Source organism: Ascaphus truei, chromosome 4, assembly GCF_040206685.1.
Source record: "Ascaphus truei isolate aAscTru1 chromosome 4, aAscTru1.hap1, whole genome shotgun sequence".
NCBI lineage: Eukaryota > Metazoa > Chordata > Amphibia > Anura > Ascaphidae > Ascaphus > Ascaphus truei.
In genome coordinates this window covers 301462270-301483264 of record NC_134486.1, presented here as the reverse complement: position 1 = coordinate 301483264, position 20995 = coordinate 301462270, and the positions used below count along the sequence as shown (strand labels likewise).

At 43.2% G+C, this 20995-nt stretch overlaps 1 protein-coding gene across 3 annotated transcripts in view; it reads left to right on the top strand.

Annotated features, from left to right (window-relative positions):
• The window catches only part of TBC1D32 (TBC1 domain family member 32), a 335208-nt gene that overhangs the window by 83914 nt on the left and 230299 nt on the right, over window positions 1-20995 (top strand). For all 3 annotated transcript variants that reach the window (XM_075597756.1, XM_075597753.1, XM_075597754.1), the window contains 2 exons: window positions 7627-7751; window positions 9169-9370. In XM_075597756.1, the coding sequence (XP_075453871.1) occupies window positions 7627-7751; window positions 9169-9370 (327 nt within the window). The remainder of the gene's footprint in view (window positions 1-7626; window positions 7752-9168; window positions 9371-20995) is intronic.

Genomic DNA, 20995 nt, shown 5'->3' with positions numbered 1-20995 from the left:
TGGCACATAAAAAACAGCACAGCAAGCACTCTGACGCGTTTCAACCGCGAGGGCCTTTGTCAAAGAGTATAGTACACGAAACAAAACATCTAGTGTAAGACGTTTAACTAGATGTTTTGTTTCATGTACTATACTCTTTGACAAAGGCCCTCGCGGCTGAAACGCGTCAGAGTGCTTGCTGTGCTTTTTTTTATGTGCCAATAAACTTTTGTACCCAGTATCCTGCAATCTTTGGTCCCACGCTTTTTTCCAAGGCAGTTGCACCACCATCCACGAATACCTGCATCTTGTACTTAGAATGTAGCAGATTTTTACAAGCATTGTCTGGTAACAATCCCAGCTTTGTAATACAGCCGTGAGTGCTGACGTCCTGGAGTCTCTGCCTCTTCCTTGGAGGGCTTGCAGATCAGCTGTCTCCGTATGTGAATCAAGTACTTGCACTGTTTCAGCTTCCTCGTCAACTGATGTTGACATCGGCACAATGCAGGGAGTTTTCAGTCTCAGGCTGCGATGTGCCAGTGAATCCAAATCGCTACACACTGTACATTTTCTGGCACTAACAATGTCAATGCAATGTGGATGACAGAGTAGCTAATCTTGGAAAATAGGTAGGCAAGTGGCCATACGCGTTTCGTTTCTGTGAGACTTCATCAGGGGAAATACATCGCAGCCTGAGACTGAAAACCCCTTGCATTGTGCTAACGTAAACATCAGCTGATGAGGAAGCTGAAACAGTGCAAGTACCCGATTCACAGATGAGACAGCTGATCTGCAAGCACTCTGAGGAAGGGGCAGAGACTCCAGGACGTCAGAGCTCACGGCTGTATTACAAAGCTGGGATTGTTACCAGACAATGCTTGTAAAAATCTGCTACATTCTAAGTAGCCCTTCACTTTTTGCGCTATAGAATACATCAAACTTTACTTCACTATGTTGGCCTTTCTTTATTATGCGTAGGACTGACATCAGGATCATCTATACCTGCTGCTCTTCCACATTATTACTATTTGTCTCATCCTCACAGCGATTATATATAGAACTGTTTCTTTTATTGCGCCTGATGTATATTTAACTATATTATTTGTGGGGGTTTTGTGTTAAAACCTATACATTGCGGCAGCATATTTAGAACACTCTCCCTATCACTTAACTCCCACTCTCTGCACATCATATCATTATATATATATATATATATATATATATATATATATATATATATATATATGCAGCACACTTTCCCCCACCCCTGGGAGATAGGGCGGCTACGGTGTGTGTGGCACGTTACCTGTGGCTCACAGAAGGCCTGAACCTCCGCCGCTGGGAGCCTGGGTGTACCTGATTCGATGGGTGACAGCACCTCCACCTGCGCGGGATCCTAACTATGCGGGATAGTTCCATGCAGGACCATGTATGAACAATACACACTGATGCAGTAAAACAATAGCAATTTACTGTATGCAAAGAACAATAGAACAGTCATAAACCATAACCCCCCTACAGCAACTCAAGGCCTCACAGGGCCGCAACCCCTCACCGTGCCTTCCCAACACTGTGTCCACACTCCTGCAGCGTTTACCCCAATGTACTGAGGTGCTCCGGGCACCGTACCATCCCAATGTCCACAGAACCAACAACCCACCCAAGTGTGTTAGACAGGGCTGCCCCACTAGCCAGTGTATAGTTGGTGCACTTGGTGAGATGAGGTACCCACACCCGGGCGCACAGATGACGCAGATGGGATCCACGGATCCGATGATGAACCGCGACGCCTCCACCTCTGCGGTGGGTGGGTCCCCTCCTGGATGGTACCACCTTAATAGTCTCTGTATCACAGGGGGATGATCTGGTCCCAGATCACCCTGACTCAGGATGCCGCTGCGTCCTGGCTTTGTCCCTATGCTCTGGTTCTACAGGGGCAGTGTCCCTCTCTATGGGCCTATCCCTGCAGCAACCACAAGCTACACAGGGGAGTCGGGCCCTGGGGGGGGTCTCTGGCCAGCTACCGTATCTGCATCCCAGCTCCGACTAGTGTGGCAGCAAACACGCAAAATGTATCTATTCCCTGCTGCAGGGAATCCTGGAGCACTATTGGCTGCATTGCGTCATGTGCCTCCTTGCCCCATAGCCTTCTGGAGGCTGTAGTCCCCCCAGAGCGTCTCCCTCTCTTGCCGCCATCTGTGCTTGCCTTGCGCGAACAGCACTGCGCATGCGCGGATATAATTCAATATGGCGGCGCCCTGCAAAGGGAGCCGCCGGCGACCCGATCGCCCTGCCTATTCCCCCGTAGCTACCAGCACCTGCTGGACACGTCAGCTGCCACAGCAGAGGTAAACAGTACTTACGGGGGACCAGGGGGACCGAGTTATATATATTTATATATATATATATATATATATTTCTATATTGTGACATCTCAGTCCCAGCGTAGGATCTTATGTCCAGATCAAAGGCAGACAAACTTAGCGTTTTTGCACAGGAGGGCTTATTTACAAGGTACAAATCAGGAACATGATTAAATCATAATAAATGTCATGTGTCATAATGTGACACTCATATGCTTATATATATGTTGTGGTCATTTTGGGGGTTTAATAGGAGCTTGTTAGGTGTCCAGTATGTTTTACAATTCTTGTCCAGCTAGTCATGGCTGATTGGAGGGTGGCAACCTCCTTCCTAATTTAAGCTCACCCCCTCCCACATTTAAATGGTTATGGGCTCACTCCATAGCATCTTCCACTCAGGGGAACTTGCCTGCTTGCAGTTTGGCTGTGACATCTCTAATACAGAGTGCTTTTCCTGGTAATGTACAGGTTAATAAAAGCTTCAGTCAGACTCAGAACTTTGCAACTAATATTGACAGATTTACTATAAATCATTCTTCCTGTTATTACACAGGTTATTAAGAATTTATATTAGCGTTAGGGACCCCTGATATGTGGTCTGCCTTGGCGTTGGCTCAGGGGCTTACAACAATTTTGGCCAAAAATGTCAAACTAAAAGACCATTTTACTTATTAGATATTTATACATATATATTTAGGCACTGTACCGTGTATGAGTCTCACTGGATGTGCTAAAAACTGAGCTTTGTCTGTGTTTTATGTTCTGTCTCTGGTTTTAAAATATATATTGCCATGCTCAGTAGCACTCCTCTGTGACACTCATATGCTTATATATATGTTGTGGTCATTTTGGGGGTTTAATAGGAGCTTGTTAGGTGTCCAGTATGTTTTACAATTCTTGTCCAGCTAGTCATGGCTGATTGGAGGGTGGCAACCTCCTTCCTAATTTAAGCTCACCCCCTCCCACATTTAAATGGTTATGGGCTCACTCCATAGCATCTTCCACTCAGGGGAACTTGCCTGCTTGCAGTTTGGCTGTGACATCTCTAATACAGAGTGCTTTTCCTGGTAATGTACAGGTTAATAAAAGCTTCAGTCAGACTCAGAACTTTGCAACTAATATTGACAGATTTACTATAAATCATTCTTCCTGTTATTACACAGGTTATTAAGAATTTATATTAGCGTTAGGGACCCCTGATATGTGGTCTGCCTTGGCGTTGGCTCAGGGGCTTACAACAATTTTGGCCAAAAATGTCAAACTAAAAGACCATTTTACTTATTAGATATTTATACATATATATTTAGGCACTGTACCGTGTATGAGTCTCACTGGATGTGCTAAAAACTGAGCTTTGTCTGTGTTTTATGTTCTGTCTCTGGTTTTAAAATTAAATCATAATATAAAACAGAAACAAAAGACCTAACTCCTTTCAGGAGTTCTGAATAATACAGCTTAGTCCCTAACTAACAGTAGGCGAACTAACCTCTTTCCCCACTTTACACTCTGTACCTGTAGCTTTCCACTTGCAGTCTCTCACATGACTATCTGTGTATGTGCCTTCAGATCAGCACAGCATCAGCACAGGAAACTGTCTGTGCTGCCTTTTACATGGTACCTGATTAATGAAGGCTCTGGTGTGAGGGAAGGGAACACACCCTGGAAGGTGCTGGGTCCTATGTACCTCCCCTCAAACACCTTCTGCTTCAGTACATCACAATATATATATATATATATATATATATATATATATATATATATAATGTATATGTAACATAGCCTCCCGGCAGTTACTTCTGTTTCTGGGCCTTTCCTCTTTCAGTCCTGTTAGTGCAGGCAGTGGAAAGGTTAAATCCTTTATTAGGCCTGTGTGTTTCAGCCTTGAATGTTGTATCAATATTTGAGGGCGGGCCTTGCAACTCTGAGGCTGTCAATCTAAGGGGTGGATATTGGTTGGAACGCCTTCTGCTGTGTGTGGGCCAATCTGTATCCGGCCCTGGCTTGTAATGAGTCAGAGTTAGAGACACTCCCCAAGGATGTTCAAATTGGGACATGCCTCCTAAAATCAGTTAGTCAGTTGAGAGGTAGAGAGGATCTGAAGGAGAAGTCAAACAGGCAAGAGGGTCTCTCCCTTCTCCTCCCATGCCTGGGATGGGGAAGGGGAGGGAAATCTACTAATTAGACAGGGATCTGTCCTAAGAGTCATGTATGAAGTTATGCAAGTACAGAACTGTGTAGTCTCTGAGCTGGAGCTGATGGCTGAATGAAGATGTGTGGATTCATGTCTCTGGTTATGAAGGAGTGTCAGTGGGGGTCCATCCCCTGAAGATCAGGAGATCCTCACTGGCTGGAGGCACTGCACCATCAGAGATCAAGGTAATCTGTCCCCCTGTTCCCTGTCCTGGCTCTCCCCACACCACCGCGGAGCCCTCAGCCCTCCTGTTGCCAGCAGGTTGCAGCACCCAGACCGCTTGAGGTAACCATCAAGGAGCATACCCCCCATCTCATCTAGGGGTGGGTAGGATAAAAGGGTTATATATATATATATATATATATATATATATATATAAAAACAAAAATTGTGGCGCCAAAATGATATTCTAATACTATGTGTAATAAACTGTAGTGCTAATATCTTATAAACAAAAGGTGTATAAGATTCCTAAATGTGTTTAAAAATCAAGATGTACATGTGTGATAAAACTGTTAAATACTAAGCTTAATAAACAAATACACTTAAAACAACACCATGGAATAATACATCAATGTGGGTGAAAAATGAAAAATAAAAAGTGTGCAAAAAGTGCTAAAAAAGTGAAAAAATGAAAAAAATTGATGAAAAATAAGTGTAAAGTTATAATATAAAATCCAACCAGTCCTTCAATAATCAGTCCATAATAGGAGGTGTAGGATTTGTGCACGGGATCTTCTGCTGCTCTCACAAGGGATAAACCACCTCCACGGATATCTACAAACAGAAAAAGAGAGAGAGCACACGCCCCATAGCATAATACTGTGTAATTTATTATAAAAATAGGGAAGGGATGGAAGGGGGGGGGGGGGGGGGGGAATCGCACTCACAAGATAAAAAGTTTTAAAATGCAGTTTGTGAATAAATTCACCACCATCCGGTACTGCTGGGCAAAGTCACTTCCCGATAGCTGGTCCAGATCACTGCCAACTGGATAAGGACGCCGTTATACCGTCTGTATGCTGTTCGAATTCAGCTCTCCACTCCGAATGGCCGCTGTAATCTTCCCGCGCTTGGTAAGGCCTCATGCGCGTGCGCAGCGTCTTTGTGACGTAATCGCGCTTCTCAGTGTCCCTGACGCGTTTATGGTGAATTTATTCACAAACTGCATTTTAAAACTTTTTATCTTGTGAGTGCGATTTCCCCCCCCCCCCCCCTTCCATCCGTTCCCTATTTTTATAATAAATTACGCAGTATTATGCTATGGGGCGTGCTCTCTCTCTCTTTTTCTGTTTATATATATATATATATATATATATATATATATATATATATACATTTATTCATTTATTTACACAGCCCCATGTAGGTATTATGTAGCTGATGCCTTCATCAGACAAGTGTATGTTTGTTCATAAATATTTTTTCAACTTTTAATGTTTCTATAGTAGCCAAATGTTTGTGGGTTTTTATGATTTGATGGAATTGTCAAGCTTTTTTCATAATATAATATGTGTACCCTAGAGTCTACAAGTAGATTTTGAATTCACATTTCTTTCTGGTTTGCAAGGTAATTATGCTGCGTTTATTAGCTAAACGGAACGATTAGTATCAGATAAGATTGGAATTATACAGAACCCAGTGAAAATGAAAACCTGTTCATTTTTCATTGGAAATAAAGTAAAACAGAGTGATATTTTCCCAACAAAGCCAATTGCATTGATAAGCTGTTTATTTTATTATCATTTTTTTCTCTGCTACATGGAACTGATTATTAAAAAAGACCAGTAAAATGTATGCATGAAGTGTATTTGTAGTACACAATGAACAAGTATTTTCACACTTTTGCATTGGTGAGATTTATTTATTTATTTTGTTTATTTATTTTGTTGATACATTGAGTTACCTCTCGTTTTCAAGTATGTCCTGGGGATTGAATAAATTGTTCTTATTAGTTAATATTTCATGCATTTAACACAATTGTTGTTCTTTTAATAGAATTTATCAATTGTGTCAATACCGTTTTTGCATTCTGAGCATGCTGCATACAGTAATATACTTGTTTACTGAAAATACAATTATTCAAATTAAAATGTGTTCTTCCTTGTTCAAACGTGCATAAAAAGTAGGCTCAAAAACGGATGCATTTATAACCTTACTGCATTTCAATTATACTGGTTCTTTACTTTGTTGGAAAATTATTGAAAGGAGCTGTTTATTCTGGCAAACTATAAAATAATTTAGATCTTTTTTTTTTTAGTCCCAGATGCAAAGTATACTCACACTGATATTGGTTTGCAAACCCTTGTTAATTCCCCTACTTTTTTTTAAAGTAGATATGGTGCATCTGTTTTAATTGTACTTCATAATGTTGATGTTGTTCAGGTGTCTGCAACCTGTTAAGGAAGAGGATCCATTTGATACTGTATAAAATATCTTTCTCCAAACAATTCCGAGAGCTGCAACACATGCATGAAGATTATAGCCCCACAAACACATACATATACAGTACACACACTAATAGGTATATACAGTATAAGCATTAACATACAACAAAATATGTGGGGGAATAAAATGCATCTCACAAAAATAAATCCCTTTATTTAGATTTTTCATTGTTTTTCTGTGCAAAACAGTGCCATTTACAAATACATACATACATACATACATACATACATACATACATACATACATACATACATACACTACCCCCCAACAAAAATCTACACTACCCCCCTAAATATACACACACTGCTCCTTTCTGCTCCTACTTACGGCTCTCTGCAGGTTGCCGACCCCCAGCTGCTTCCTCCCTCACTGTCCTGCCGGTGGCAGCGAGGGGTGGGGGAGGGGGCTGGCCAGCCTCATCTTGCTGCGGGGCCCGACGTCTCAGCTGCGGGCCTGCCTCTCACGAAGCCACCGCCAGGATAGTGAGGGAGAGAGGCAGCAGCTGGGGGTTGGCAACCTGCAGAGAGTTGGAAGTAAGAGCAGAAAGAGCTGCATGCGGCTTGGGAGCCGCAGGTTGCTGACCCATGGTGTAGTTGATATATTGACAAGTCTTTCAAAAAAGTCACTGCAATTTTGTCTTTTCAGGTTCATCTGAATTGTGATGAAACGACTTTAACGTATATTGCTGATATATTAGCAAGGATTGCTTCAATTGAAGGAGGGCTCTCTCTTCTTCTTTATGGAGAAAGGCTAAACCCTACTAATGACAGGTATGATGGTGCTTGCAATATTAGCTGAAAGGTTCAGATTGTCTTCTATGTATATATTTTGCTCTTCTTTCTAACCTTCGTTATGTATCTTCAGATATACCACATTGCCAGGTACATACAGCAGCTGAATTGTAAGAACCAATGTTATCCTTTCTTAAGGTCCTCAGTATTGAAGCATTGTCTCATTTTTGGAAACTATGTCCAGTACTACTAGCTTCTGCACTTCATGGTCATGATCACCTACACAAATGTTTGATGTCTTACATTATTTGACGTGCAATGACATGCCAGTTAGTGAAGAAAAAAACATTTTGTAAATAGTGTAACATTTAATACAAGAAATGTCAGTTCCTAAAAACGAATGAAGGGGGGGAATCAGAATGAACATCTCATTCTGAATCCTACAGTATGTTTGTTTAGCAATACGATGGTGGTTAACCCATAAAATACATCTATGCAAAGGGAGGCTCCAACTTTTAATCTTTGGGTTTATGCTATGGCAGGGGTGGCCAACTTCAGTCATCAAGGGCCACCCACTATTTGCCGTCCCTGCACCTTTTTCCTATCACCAACAAGTTAGGTTTTAAGGCTGTCCCTGCTGCAGCACAGGTGGCTCAATCAATAGCTCAGTTAATGTCTGAGCCATCTGTGCTGAAGCATGGATATCCTTAAAACCTGACCTGTTGTGGCTCTTAAGGACTGGAGTTTGCCACCCCTGTGCTGCGTTATTTTCCTTAAATCATTGAGAAGAGGGAACACCCATTACAATGATAATGTGGGTATGCTAAAATAACCCCCCAAAAAGTGGGGGAACATCTGGTCAATTGTGGGGGTAATCCTAGTAATTCCAAAGGGAATCTTTACAGAGGGGTGCCGCCTCTAGTGCAATATGGAAAGAGGATGCTGATTTTCTACCACTTGTCACTCCTGATTTTCTACCACTTGTAATTCAGATTATTGTTCATTATGGGATTTGAGTAATATTTGCTCTATTTTGAGTTCTCAGGAACAAGTGAGGCTAGCAGAGGAAAGGTCTACCAGCTCTACGGGGAGATGCCAAGGGTGTATTGCTTTAAGATAATTCTTTGGCGTTTGGGGGTCCTGTAAAATTCCTAGAACGGCAGAAACGCAGCCAAAACAATTTTTAAAAAAAAGTACAGTATATAAAAGATTGATACAAAAAAAAAGTACAGTATATGAGAGCAGGGGAATCAGTTGAGATATTATTAGTGCATGGCATGGTTGGTTGGAGTAAGCCACTACATAAGGATCTCCAAGATGTTTTATCTCTTAGTAAGAAGATATTGGCCTTGTCATGCTAGAAAAAAATCCATTACTTACCTTTCCTGCGTTTCATATTTGAAAGTGATTTCTATGTATTTAATTATATTATTGAGTGTTATATTATTTATTTCAGCTTAATTGGTGCTCATAGTATTGCCCAGTTTACCAAGAAACTTCTCAGTGAAGACATTCCTGTTTTGTTTGAATCAGAGATGCTGCCTGTTCTAAACGGATCGTTCATATTTGTGTGCCGCCAAATATATCATACATGTGAAGGACTTCAGGTGTTAATTCCGTATAAATTACATGAATGCATTGCTGATGCCTGGAAAAAGGTAATAATAACGATTTCTATATTGGTACAGTATAATGTAGTAATTTTGTCATCTCAAGCAACTAATCTCTTCATTATTTTATTTAAACTAGCTGTACTTGGCCTAACATAAACCGATCGAGCAGATCTTAAAGGTTATTAATTAAACATTGCTCTGTTTTCACCCCTCCCAGTAATGCCTTACTGTCTCTTGTCCCCACTTCCCAAACTTACTCTCTCATCCATCATGCCCTGCTCCTCTTTGCACTCTTTCCTCCCCTCTCTTTGCACTCCCTGTCTTATTGTCTGCTCCTCTCTGTGCATGTTACACTGCCTCCTCTCCTACTCATCTCTCTCCCCTCCTTGCTGTCTCTCTCTCTCCTCCCCTCCTTGTTCCTCTCCTTGAGACAGCATTCCGGTTGTTGCTTAGCAACCCTGTAACAGCTGAAACTTTCTACAGAAGGCTTAGGTATGTTTCCGTACAAAGGTTCAGTTGTTACATGGTTGCTAAGCAACAACTGGAATGCTGTCTCAAGGGGAGCAGAGCGAGAGAAAGGAGAGGAGGCAGTGTAATGTGCACAGAGAGGGGCAGACACAGCAAGGCAGGGAGTGTAAAGAGAGGGGAGGGAGGAGAGAGTGCAAAGAGGAGCAGGGTATGATCTAGAAGAGACTACGGTGGGCAGGGCAGGAGAGACCGCAAGGAGAGAATGAGACAGAGTGAGAGATAGCAAAGAGAGGAGATGTTTTATATCTCAGTAAGAAGACGTGAGTCATTGTTATTTATAAAGATATGGCCTTGTCATGTTAGATAAAAATCCATTACTTTCCTTTTCTGCATTTCATATTGAGTGCTTTTTTTCTGTGAAAAAAGGTGGGGATACGGTGGTCCTCCAACAATCTTTTTGTGAGAAGCTGTTAAAACAGCAGCCATCTGCGCATGCGTGGGAGCTCACACATATGCAGACGGCTTCTGTGTTAATAGCTTACACCAGGGGTGTACAAACTTTTTACGTCGAGCCCCCCTTTTTCATCCTGTTAGTCGGGGGCCCCCCTACCTGATGTAATCCAAATAACCTGGAAAAGAAAAACATTATTAAATTGACATACAATATACATATGAATACAAATACGTAAAAATACTTGCATATTGTAACATTTTTAAAACCACAAAACATGGCAAATTTTATATATATATTTTTTTAAATAAATCGGCGTAATAGTATACGATAATACATTTTTTTTCTCACCCCCATCCTCCTCCACTCTCACCCCCCTCTCTCACTTCCCTCCTCCACTCACTCCCCTCCCCTCCTCCCCTCACCCCCCCTCCTCCTTTCACCCCCTCCTCCTCTCACACACCCTCCCCCTCTCTCTCATCCACCCTTCTCCTCTCACCCACCCTACTCATCATCTCTCGCTCACCCAACCTCCTCATCATCTCTCGCTCAGCCACCCTTCTCATCATCTCTCGCTCAGCCACCCTCCTCATCTCTCACCCAGCCTCCTCATCATCTCTCACTCAGCCATCCTCCTCATCATCTCTCGCTCAGCCATCCTCTCTTACCCACCCATCTCATCATCTTTCACCTACCCTCCTCATCTCTCGCTCAGCCATCCTCCTCATCATCTCTCGCTCAGCCACCCTCCTCATCCTCTTGCTCAGCATCCTCCTCATCATCTCTCGCTCGTCCACCCTCCTCATCATCTCTTGCTGAACCACCCTCCTCATCTCTCGCTCATCCACCCTTCTCATCATCTCTCATCCCCAGTCCTTTTTTCTTCCTCCTCATCCCCTCTTTTCCTCCTCAACCCCTCTTTTTTTCCTCAACCCCTCTTTTCCTCCCCCTCCTCACCCTCACCTCCTCCTCTCTTACCCCCTTAATACCTGGCTTCGGTGGAGGACCTCGGGAGTGGAGTAGGGCCGGTGGCAACGGCGGGCCGTGGGAGAAGATGACTGTGGCTCGCCAGAGTGAAGCAGGGCAGCAGAGGAGTTGGACGGCGGCAGTGGTGGACAGCCGGGGAGGAGTGTGCTGTAGCAGTGGCAGACACCGGAAGTCCGTGAAGACCTTCGGATTGGACCCCATGGGCGCTCTCCTCCCAAGCTGCCCTCTTCCGCCATCCAACTCCTCTGCCACCCTGCTCTGTTCTACGGGCTGCCGTCATCTTCTCCCACTGCCCGCCTTTGCTGCTGCCACTCTGCTCCCACAAATCGGCGCCCCCCTAAGTAATCTTGTAGCCCCCCAGTTTGCACACCCCTGACTTAAATAGTAGCCATATGAAAAAGGTGGGGATATGACGTATCCCCACATATCCCCAGAAAAAATAGTGTGTGTTGATTTCTCACACAGTGTGATATTTATCTATGTTAGAAATAGTTTACTGTCTATACAAGACACTCCTTGCTTATTACCTAGAAGAAACATTGTCCCTGGCTTAGATGTTTTTAAATTGTTGGATTATTGAAAAAAAATATATATATATATATATATGTGTGTGTGTGTGTATATGTATATGTATATGTGTATATATATATATATATATATATATATATATATATATATATATATATATATATATATATATATATACACACACAGGTAAACCCCGTTATAACGCGCCTCGTTATACCGCGATTCGGTTATAACGCGGTTTTTTTTTTTTTGCACACTGCACACACTGCACACACTGCACACACTGCACACACTCTCACTGCACACACACTGCACACACTGCTCATTGCACACACTGACACACACTGACACACACTGCTCACACTGACACACACTGCACACACACTGCTCACACTGACACACACTGCACACACACACCCCTCCCAATACACATATACATAAATCAGCTTGGGGATGATTGGTGAGGCATGTGGCTGCAGGGGGGGGTGCTGTGTGCCGGTGGGGGTGGTGCTGCGGTGGAGGGGGATGATGGCTGCGGGGGCCCCCGATGCTGCGGGGGCCCCCGATGCTGCGGGGGCTGGTGGGATGGCCCGGTGCAGCGCGGGGGGGTATGGGGGGGGGGGGGGTGGCAGGAGGACCCTGCGCTACGGCGGGGCCAGGGGGCCCTGTACTGCGGCGCGAGGGCCCTGTGCTGCGGCGGGGGGAAGCCGGACCGGAACTGGAGGGGCATCCCCCCAAATTTAAACCCTGACAGCGGCCTCTCGGACTCCTCGGCGGCGGGCGGCGGGCGGCGGGTTGAGCAGATGCGCGAAGATGGCGGCGAAGGGGTTGGCCGCGAGCAGCTCGTGCGGTATATCTCCCACAGCAGGTACAGGGCGGTGAGCCGCTGCGGGGAGCTGGGCAGCAGGTCGGGCTGCTGCAGGAGCATCACCAGCGCCGAGCCCACCCGGAAGTGGTCGGCCTTGGAGAAGTAGTGGTGGAAGGCGGTGGAAAGGCCCTCGAAGGTGTTCCCGCAGGCTTCGTCCGACATGATGCCCAGCAGGTTGCAGAGCTCTTTCCCGGCCAGGCTCATCGTTAACCGGCGGCGACCGTTGCCCGGCGCGCCTCCACCTTACTTGGTGGGCGCGCGGACGGCGCGAGACGCAGACTCCTTCGTGCTCCTCCTGGTGCGGCGCGCTCGCATGTATATAGGTGCGCGCGCTGGGGGTTGTACTGCTGCGCTCTACTTCGAGTTTCAATAAAAGCCAGGGGAAGCTGAAGCCGGGACTGGAGGGGCATCCCCCCTCCCATCTCCTGTCACGCGGTGACAGGGGGAAGCCGGGACTGCGGGGTGAATATGCGCTGATGCGGCGGCCATTTTTTTTAAAAATTAGCGCGACCCCGTTACTAACGCGGTGGTCTCGGGGTGGACCCCGAGGACCGCGTTATAACGGGGTTTACCTGTATATATAAATACAAGCTGCGCCTATATACTCAATGAGACTAATAAGTAAATGTAGGAGCTAATATAATATTATTATTATTATTATATTTTGTTTCAATAAACTTTTTATTTACAGATATGTGGAACGGCCATGGGTACGAGATTCGCCCCAAGCTATGCGGACCTGTACATGGGCCTGTGGGAGGAGGGTGCCGTGTGGCAGTGTGCTAGGCTTGGGGCTGGTCTTGTGTACTATGGCCGCTTCATCGATGATTTGGTTTTCATTTGGGAGGGTCAAGAAGGTGAGCTGGAGGATATTCTCAGGTCTTTTGACATCAATGACCTGGGACTGACGTTCACCTTCGAGATAAGCCCCACATCCATCACGTATTTAGACCTGGAATTAGGATCAGACTCAGAATCCAATATAGTCACTAAGACACATTTTAAACCGGTAGCAGTAAATAATTTTGTTCATTCATCAAGCAGCCACTCGAAGGGTTGGTTAAACAACATACCTCTGGGGCAGTTTCATCGCATGAAAAGAAACTGCTCCAGAGATAGTAACTTTGTGACCCAGTCAGATATTTTGATGGATAGATTTGAGGATAAGGGGTATCCCTTGGAGTTAATCCAGGAATCATTCATTAAGGTAAAGGATATAGAGAGGATGACATTACTAGCTATGTCCAAAGAGAAGTCTAAAAACAGGACAGGTTTTGATAAACAGCGAGATGATAGAAAGATTGGAGTGCCTAGATTTATCACAAGTTTCAATAATTCCTCGAGAGCTATAGGGAATATACTGAACAGACATTGGGGAATCCTTAGGTGTGATCCCCATTTAGGTTCTTCTATACCGGAGAGGGCTGTAGTCACTTTCCGGAAAGCACGTAATATGAAGAACATACTAGCTCCCACTAGGCTCAGAGATCCTTCTGCTGATATGCCCAACTGTGCCAAGGTTTCGGGTAATACTCGATGAGGCAGGTCACGTTGTATCACCTGCAAATATATGACAATAGCAAATGAGACCACCTCATATTCAAATGGAAAAAACTTTAAAGTTAAAGGTGAAATAAATTGTCTCAGTCTATTTGTCATATATTTGCTATCGTGTGGATGCGGCCAGCAGTATGTTGGCCGCACAATACGCCCACTTAGTACCCGATTCCTTGAGCACAGGAGGAACATCAAAAATTGACTTATGACTCACAGTATATATAGGCACTTTAGGTCTGTCCACAATCAGGACCCAAAGACTCTCAAGGTCATGGGCTTGGAATATATTTCCCCACTCACACTGGGAGGAGACAGATTTAAGGTGCTATGCAGACAAGAGACTCATTGGATCTACCGGTTGGCCACATTGGCCCCCGGTGGGTTCAATGAGTCCTTAGATATGAGTACTATCGTATAAATTGTCTCCTCTCCCTTCTTTTTCCAGATGGCCATATGTTCTGTCCCCTGGCCTCTGTGTGCTCTCCCTCCTCTCCAAGTCAGTATCTGGAGGGATGACCGCACAATACAGTTTGAATTATTTTGTACACCCATATTACTTATTGTGATGAGATAGGATTAATTTGACCATTTGAATAGTCTCACGTGCATATGTTACTTAGTGTAGATGTTAGGAGTAAATTTGGTCTTTAATATTAAAGATGATATGGGTGTGATATATGTATAAATGCAATTAATTATATATTTTCTCTATTGAGAATTATATGTGGTATTCCTCAAACCATATGGTATATGCTACTAAAAACAAGATAGCAGTCGGGTTTTATCTAACAGGCTCATTTAGATACATTCTTGGTGAAATGTGTACATTATTTATCTACTAATAGCAATTTAACATATTGTTTAAATTGAGTATCTAGTCTTCTGTTTACATGTATACTGTACATTTGCTTTGCCCATTAGTACCATCTAGTGTATGGAGCATGTAGTGCAGAGCAGTTAGCAGCATGGCAATTAGTTTAAATTCATACACATGCAGCCAATTCTAATTAGGGCTGACCAAGCTGCTATATTAACTGCTAGGCAGTGCACCATGCACTACAAGCCTTTGAGAAAGTCTCACGAGGAGACGAAACGCGTAAGGACGACGACGCAAGTGACGTCATCACTGGTCTGCTAGTCGGATCCCCCACTGTTCCGGTTTGCCTATACACGGAGTTTGTACAGCCCTGGTTCCTCCAGTTCCTGCAGTTGCAGTTGCAGTCAGGAGCTTACAGGACACCTCCCCGCTGGTGCAGTTTGAGGAGGAGAAAGGACTAACAGAGTACCGACACTGTGGATGATGCAGGGGATCCACCGAGATGTCCGCAGTACTTTGTGATATGGTATCACTACATGCCTGATTTTATTATACCTTTGTGAGTGAGCTTTTTTCCCTCTACCTTTTATATTAAAGTAAATACAGTATCACACTATGTTCCGTGCAGCCGGCACTCCAATTGCAAGTAGAAAAAATTGGGTGCTTGTCCCATAAAGCAATAATAAACCATACAATACCGTTTGAAGCACGAGATCAGGAGACAGCACTCTGGTAAGTTTGATCACAAGTTTTTGTATTGAAAAAGACACATAAACCGACGTTTCGATCGACCAGTGGGACCTTTCTCAAGGTGGCACCACCTTGAGAAAGGTCCCACTGGGGGACCGAAACGTCGGTTTATGTGTCTTTTTCAATACAAAAACTTGTGATCAAACTTACCAGAGTGCTGTCTCCTGATCTCGTGCTTCAAACGGTATTGTATGGTTTATTATTGCTTTATGGGACAAGCACCCAATTTTTTCTACTTGCAATTGGAGTGCCGGCTGCACGGAACATAGTGTGATACTGTATTTACTTTAATATAAAAGGTAGAGGGAAAAAAGCTCACTCACAAAGGTATAATAAAATCAGGCATGTAGTGATACCATATCACAAAGTACTGCGGACATATATATATATAATTTTTTTTTTTTTCGTTTTAAGTTATGGTGGGTGAAAAAGGCAACAAGAAACCTCCACTATATTGCATATAGCAAATAAAAAATATATATATATATATTTGCTGCTCTTGTTTTTAATTTTTATTTTTTTATTTTAAGTCTTTAATTGCTGCTCAGGCATTAATGTTCACCAACCAGCTGACCTATTTACGAGCAATCAAGATTAAAAATCACGTTCCATTTCAGGTTTAACCATACAGGCATCTGTTACTTGTATGGACTATGCAAGGAACTAAATAATAGAATAATCATTAAATAATGCTTATTTTAGTGATTAAGTTCCTTACAAAAATGGAAATAAAAGTGCTACATTAGTACAAAAGGACACAATATGAAAAATAAATGCCTTTCTTCCAGTTTTGCTTCAAAACTGCTCTGATACCGATACCGGTGAACTCAAATAGAAACGAATCCCTATAGTGTGGCATGGAGAGAAACACCCTAATTAAAACATAATCTTTATTAAGTAACTTAAAATTGAACTGTTTGGAAACCACAGATGCAGGACACAAACACTAATAAAAACAATCAAAAAGAACCGAAGAGGTGTGGGACTAGAATGCTAGTATCACAGTAGTTATTTATATCTGTTACTAGACTTAGTATAACACATACATAGTGTGGGTACTGCCTATATGGTATCCTGAGCGAACAGAGTGTAATCTCACTTGGAACCTGTATATAAATCTGTATAGTCTAATAGTGGGTGGGGATAAGCACTCAGAGTACTGCCAGAATGAAAGTTATCACTGTGGCAGACACAGAGGTGCTAGTGAATCCAACGGAGCCTGACACAGCTGTATGAAGTAAGGCACCAAAGGATAGCTAATTCCTAATACAAATCAGCATATGTGGATTCCCCATCTAGAAACTGCTAATGTAGTAACTGCAGACTCATAGGCTGAAGGAGCTGCCCTGGTAAGTATAACTGGCAGCCCCACCAAAATTAGATATAATAACAGAACAGGTATTGGTTAGCAGGATAGGCATACCCTGAGGTCTGAGTGCTGTTGTTGCCCACGGATGCAGTCTGCGAAGCACTCAGACGGAACACAAGCCCACACCTCTCCGATGAGCCGACGTCACATGGTGGTGACGTCAGACGTACCCTACGTACGTTTCAACGTAACTGGCTTCATCGGGGCGGGTTCCAGGAGCTCCTGATAAGATTATATGCGCAGGCGTTGCTATAGTGACTAAACGCTGGCACCCTCTGATTGGTAGTAGTTCTCCACCAATTGCAGTGCTTCTACAGATGACGCTCCTCCGGGGGAGGGAGGGGGAAGTGCCTCCTAAGTGTGTTGCTAGGGACGCCCCTCAGAGCTGAATCAATGCACTGAGTGGAAAGGTAATGCATGAAAGGCTGGCATGAAAATACACAATAAACGATATCTGTCAAATCAAATTGTGTGGTAAATCAAAGTTAACCCCTACTTGTGTTGAGTACTCACTAGAGATGGCACCATGAATTGACTATATAAAGGGGAACTGATTATATACAAACACACAAAAACCCCTTACATGGTAAAATAAACCCCAGAGTCAAGATTATAATGACTCCATAATAGAGAGTGCCTCTGTACATGAATTTAGAGTAATGGGGTATCAAGAAGGGGGGGGGGAGAAGAGGGGACCAGTAGGGTACCCAAATCATATTGTGCTCTGTGCTGTATGTAGCCTGTAAGTTGAGGCACGCAACAAAAGTTGCGATATGATTATAGGAAGGGAGTATATAAAAACCCTTCAATTAGGCCTTCATGGGTTAGGGTGGATAATGTAAATATCCATCTAGACTCCTTTTGCAGGAGGTTTTTTGTCCCAGTCCCCATCTCGTATGGTGGGTAAAACCCTGTAAATTCCCTGAAATATCAGGGTTTTGACGTTGCCCTGATGTTGTTCCCTCACGTGTCTAGAGACTGGGGTATCAGCACAGTTCTTAATAGAGCCTATGTGTTCCAGTATGCAGCGGCGGAACTCTCTACCAGTTTTCCCCACATACTGGATGCCGCAACAGCAGGTGATGAGATAGATAATTTTAGAAGTTTTAGATTTGAGAAAACCCTGATAGTATACTCTTTACCGTTACTGCAGAAGGTCTTGATAGTTTTAATGAATTGGCAGGCCTTACAAGACCCACACTTTTGGGTTCCTTGTGGTTTGGGTGGAAGCCATGTGCTTAGGAAATCGGTCTTAGGTTTGGTAAAGTGACTATGGACCAGGACATCTTTGAGATTCCTGGACCGTCTACTCACCATACTGTAGCTGGCTCATTATTCAGTACCTCTTGTAGATCTGGGTCCTGGAGTAATATATGCCAGTGTTTTTTGTACACATCTTTAATGTTATTCCATTGAGCACTGTATGTGCCTATGAACCGTATGAGTTTCTTGTCCTCAATCTTGTTTTTACACTGCAGGAGTGATTCTCTATGAGTCACTAGCGCTCTATGGTATGCCTTCTTGATTGTTTTGTGGCTATAACCCCGTTGTAAAAACTTCTGACGCATGGTCTATGTGTGTATTTTGAAGTCAGTAATCCCAGAGCAGTTTCTCCTTATTCGCAGGAATTGTTCTGTGGGTATCACTTTAATCAGGGGTACAGAATGATGACTGTCTGCGCTGAGCTGTTTGTGGCGGTTTTCTTTGAGTGGGTGGTTGTATTAATCACCCCTTCTGAGTTAATGCTGATGCATAGATCTAGAAAGACTATGCTTTTCTCATTGATTTCGTGTGTGAGCTTCAAGTTGTGGGTATTGGAATTAAGAATTTCTACAAACTTGATAAACTGATTTTTGCTCCCTTTTCAGAGGACACACACGTTGTCAATGTAGCGTAACCAGAGAATGATGTTATCAGTGAACTCTTGAAGTGTGTCACTCAGTATGGTCTGTTTATCCCACCACCCCAGGTACAAGTTAGCATAGGTGGGGGCACATGTTGTGCCCATAGCGGTCCCCTGTACCTGGAGGCAGACTTTTTCATTAAACAAGAAATTATTGTGTTAATACAAAATTCAATAGGTCGCATACAAATTGGTTGTGATTGGAATGCAGTGTGCCCCTGGTGCGTAGGAGATAGGACGTCGCTTGTACACCAACGGGATGTTGGATGCTGGTGTACAAGGACTCCACGTCTAAACTGCAGAGGAGGGTGCCTTTCTCAACAGTTATCCCCTCCAACCTGCGTAAGACGTCTTGTGTATCCCGGACATATGAGGGAAGCATGAGGACAAAAGGTCTCAGAACTTTATCCAAGTATACACTCGGTCCCTCTGTTATATTCCCTATTCTGGACACAATTGGTCGTCCGTGGGGGTGGGACCTGTTTTTGTGTACTTTTGGGAGTGTATAGAAGGTTGCAGTCTGTGGTGTTTTATTGAACATAAACTGATATTCGTGTTCTGATATTAATTGATCCTCTAGACCTTTATCCAAGATCAATTTGAGTTCTTTTTGAAAATTGATTGTTGGGTCTCTATCAAGAACACGATAACAGGTCACATCACTGAGTAATCTCATGTTCTCTTTGATATAATTGTCTGTTTGCATTAAAACAATATTTCCCCCTTTATCGGAAGGTTTTATCGTTATGTTTGAGTTTTCTGACAATTCTTTCAGAGCTTCCCTCTCTTTTTGGTTCATATTCCCGTTTTGTCTGGTGTTTGTTATCCTACCCAGGTCTTGTGTCACAAGTTTAACAAACGTGTCAACATTGCTGCTGTTATACATTCCTGGTGTAAATGTACTGGGAGGTTTTAGTTGTGTGTAAGGTCCCATCCCGGGTAGGGTGTCGCCTTCCTCCCATAAACTAAGGAGTGTATCCTAGCAGGCTGCATCCAAATCACTGGGATCTTCCATACCTGCATGTTTGGCTTTATTCAACTGTAAACATTTAAAGTATTTGTGCAGCAAAAGTTTTCGCGCAAAAAGCTGAGTGTCTTTGACACTTTCAAAGAGGTCCATTGTGGCCGTAAGGGAGAAAGAAAGGCCTTTTCTCAGGACACTAATATGTTGTTCTGTTAGGTCAATGGGTAGTGGGGTTAATGATGAAATTATCATTTTGTTGTTTATTATCCATTAGTAATAACCCCCCTTGCTTATGCTCCTTTGTCTTCTGCTTTTTGGCTTTCTTCTTCCACCCCTGGCCCCTCTTCGTCCTCTTATATATAAATCCGGCTGACCTGGTAGAAACTCTGTCCCTAAAAAAGAGCGGGTGGGATTGGTGGATTCTTGGACCTTTTTTGATCTAGTGTTCATATAAGTTTTGGCGTTCTCTTTGTGTGTTTGTTTTTGTTGGGGTGAACTATCAGTATCAGAGGAATTTCAATCTGTGGAGTAATCACTTGGAACAGCAGTCTGTTCCTGAGATTGTGGTTTTTTATTGTTAAATTTGAAAATGTTTCCTTCTTGGAAATCTTTGGTATCCCTAAGTAATTTTTTATGTTTTCTACTTTTTATCTCTTGGGTATACCATTCAATGTTGTTTTTTGTTGTAATTCATATTCGTTGAATTTTTCGTTAGTATTCCATTTCGTGACATCAGCTTTATGTTTGTTTAAGTCACTTTTAACTATGTCAAGTTTATCTGTTTCATATTTCACGATTAGCTTCATTAAGTCATGTGAGCACTGAGAGAGTATATTTTCCCATTCTATTATGAATTCTCTCTCTGTGCACATATAGGAGGGGGCCAGATTGAGGCGTAATCCCCTGGGGATTAGTTTGGATGTGATGTATTTTTCCAGACTAATAATAGCCCACCAGAGTCTAGTTTGTTGTTTAAACGTTTTATCTAAAGATCTAAAATAATCTTTA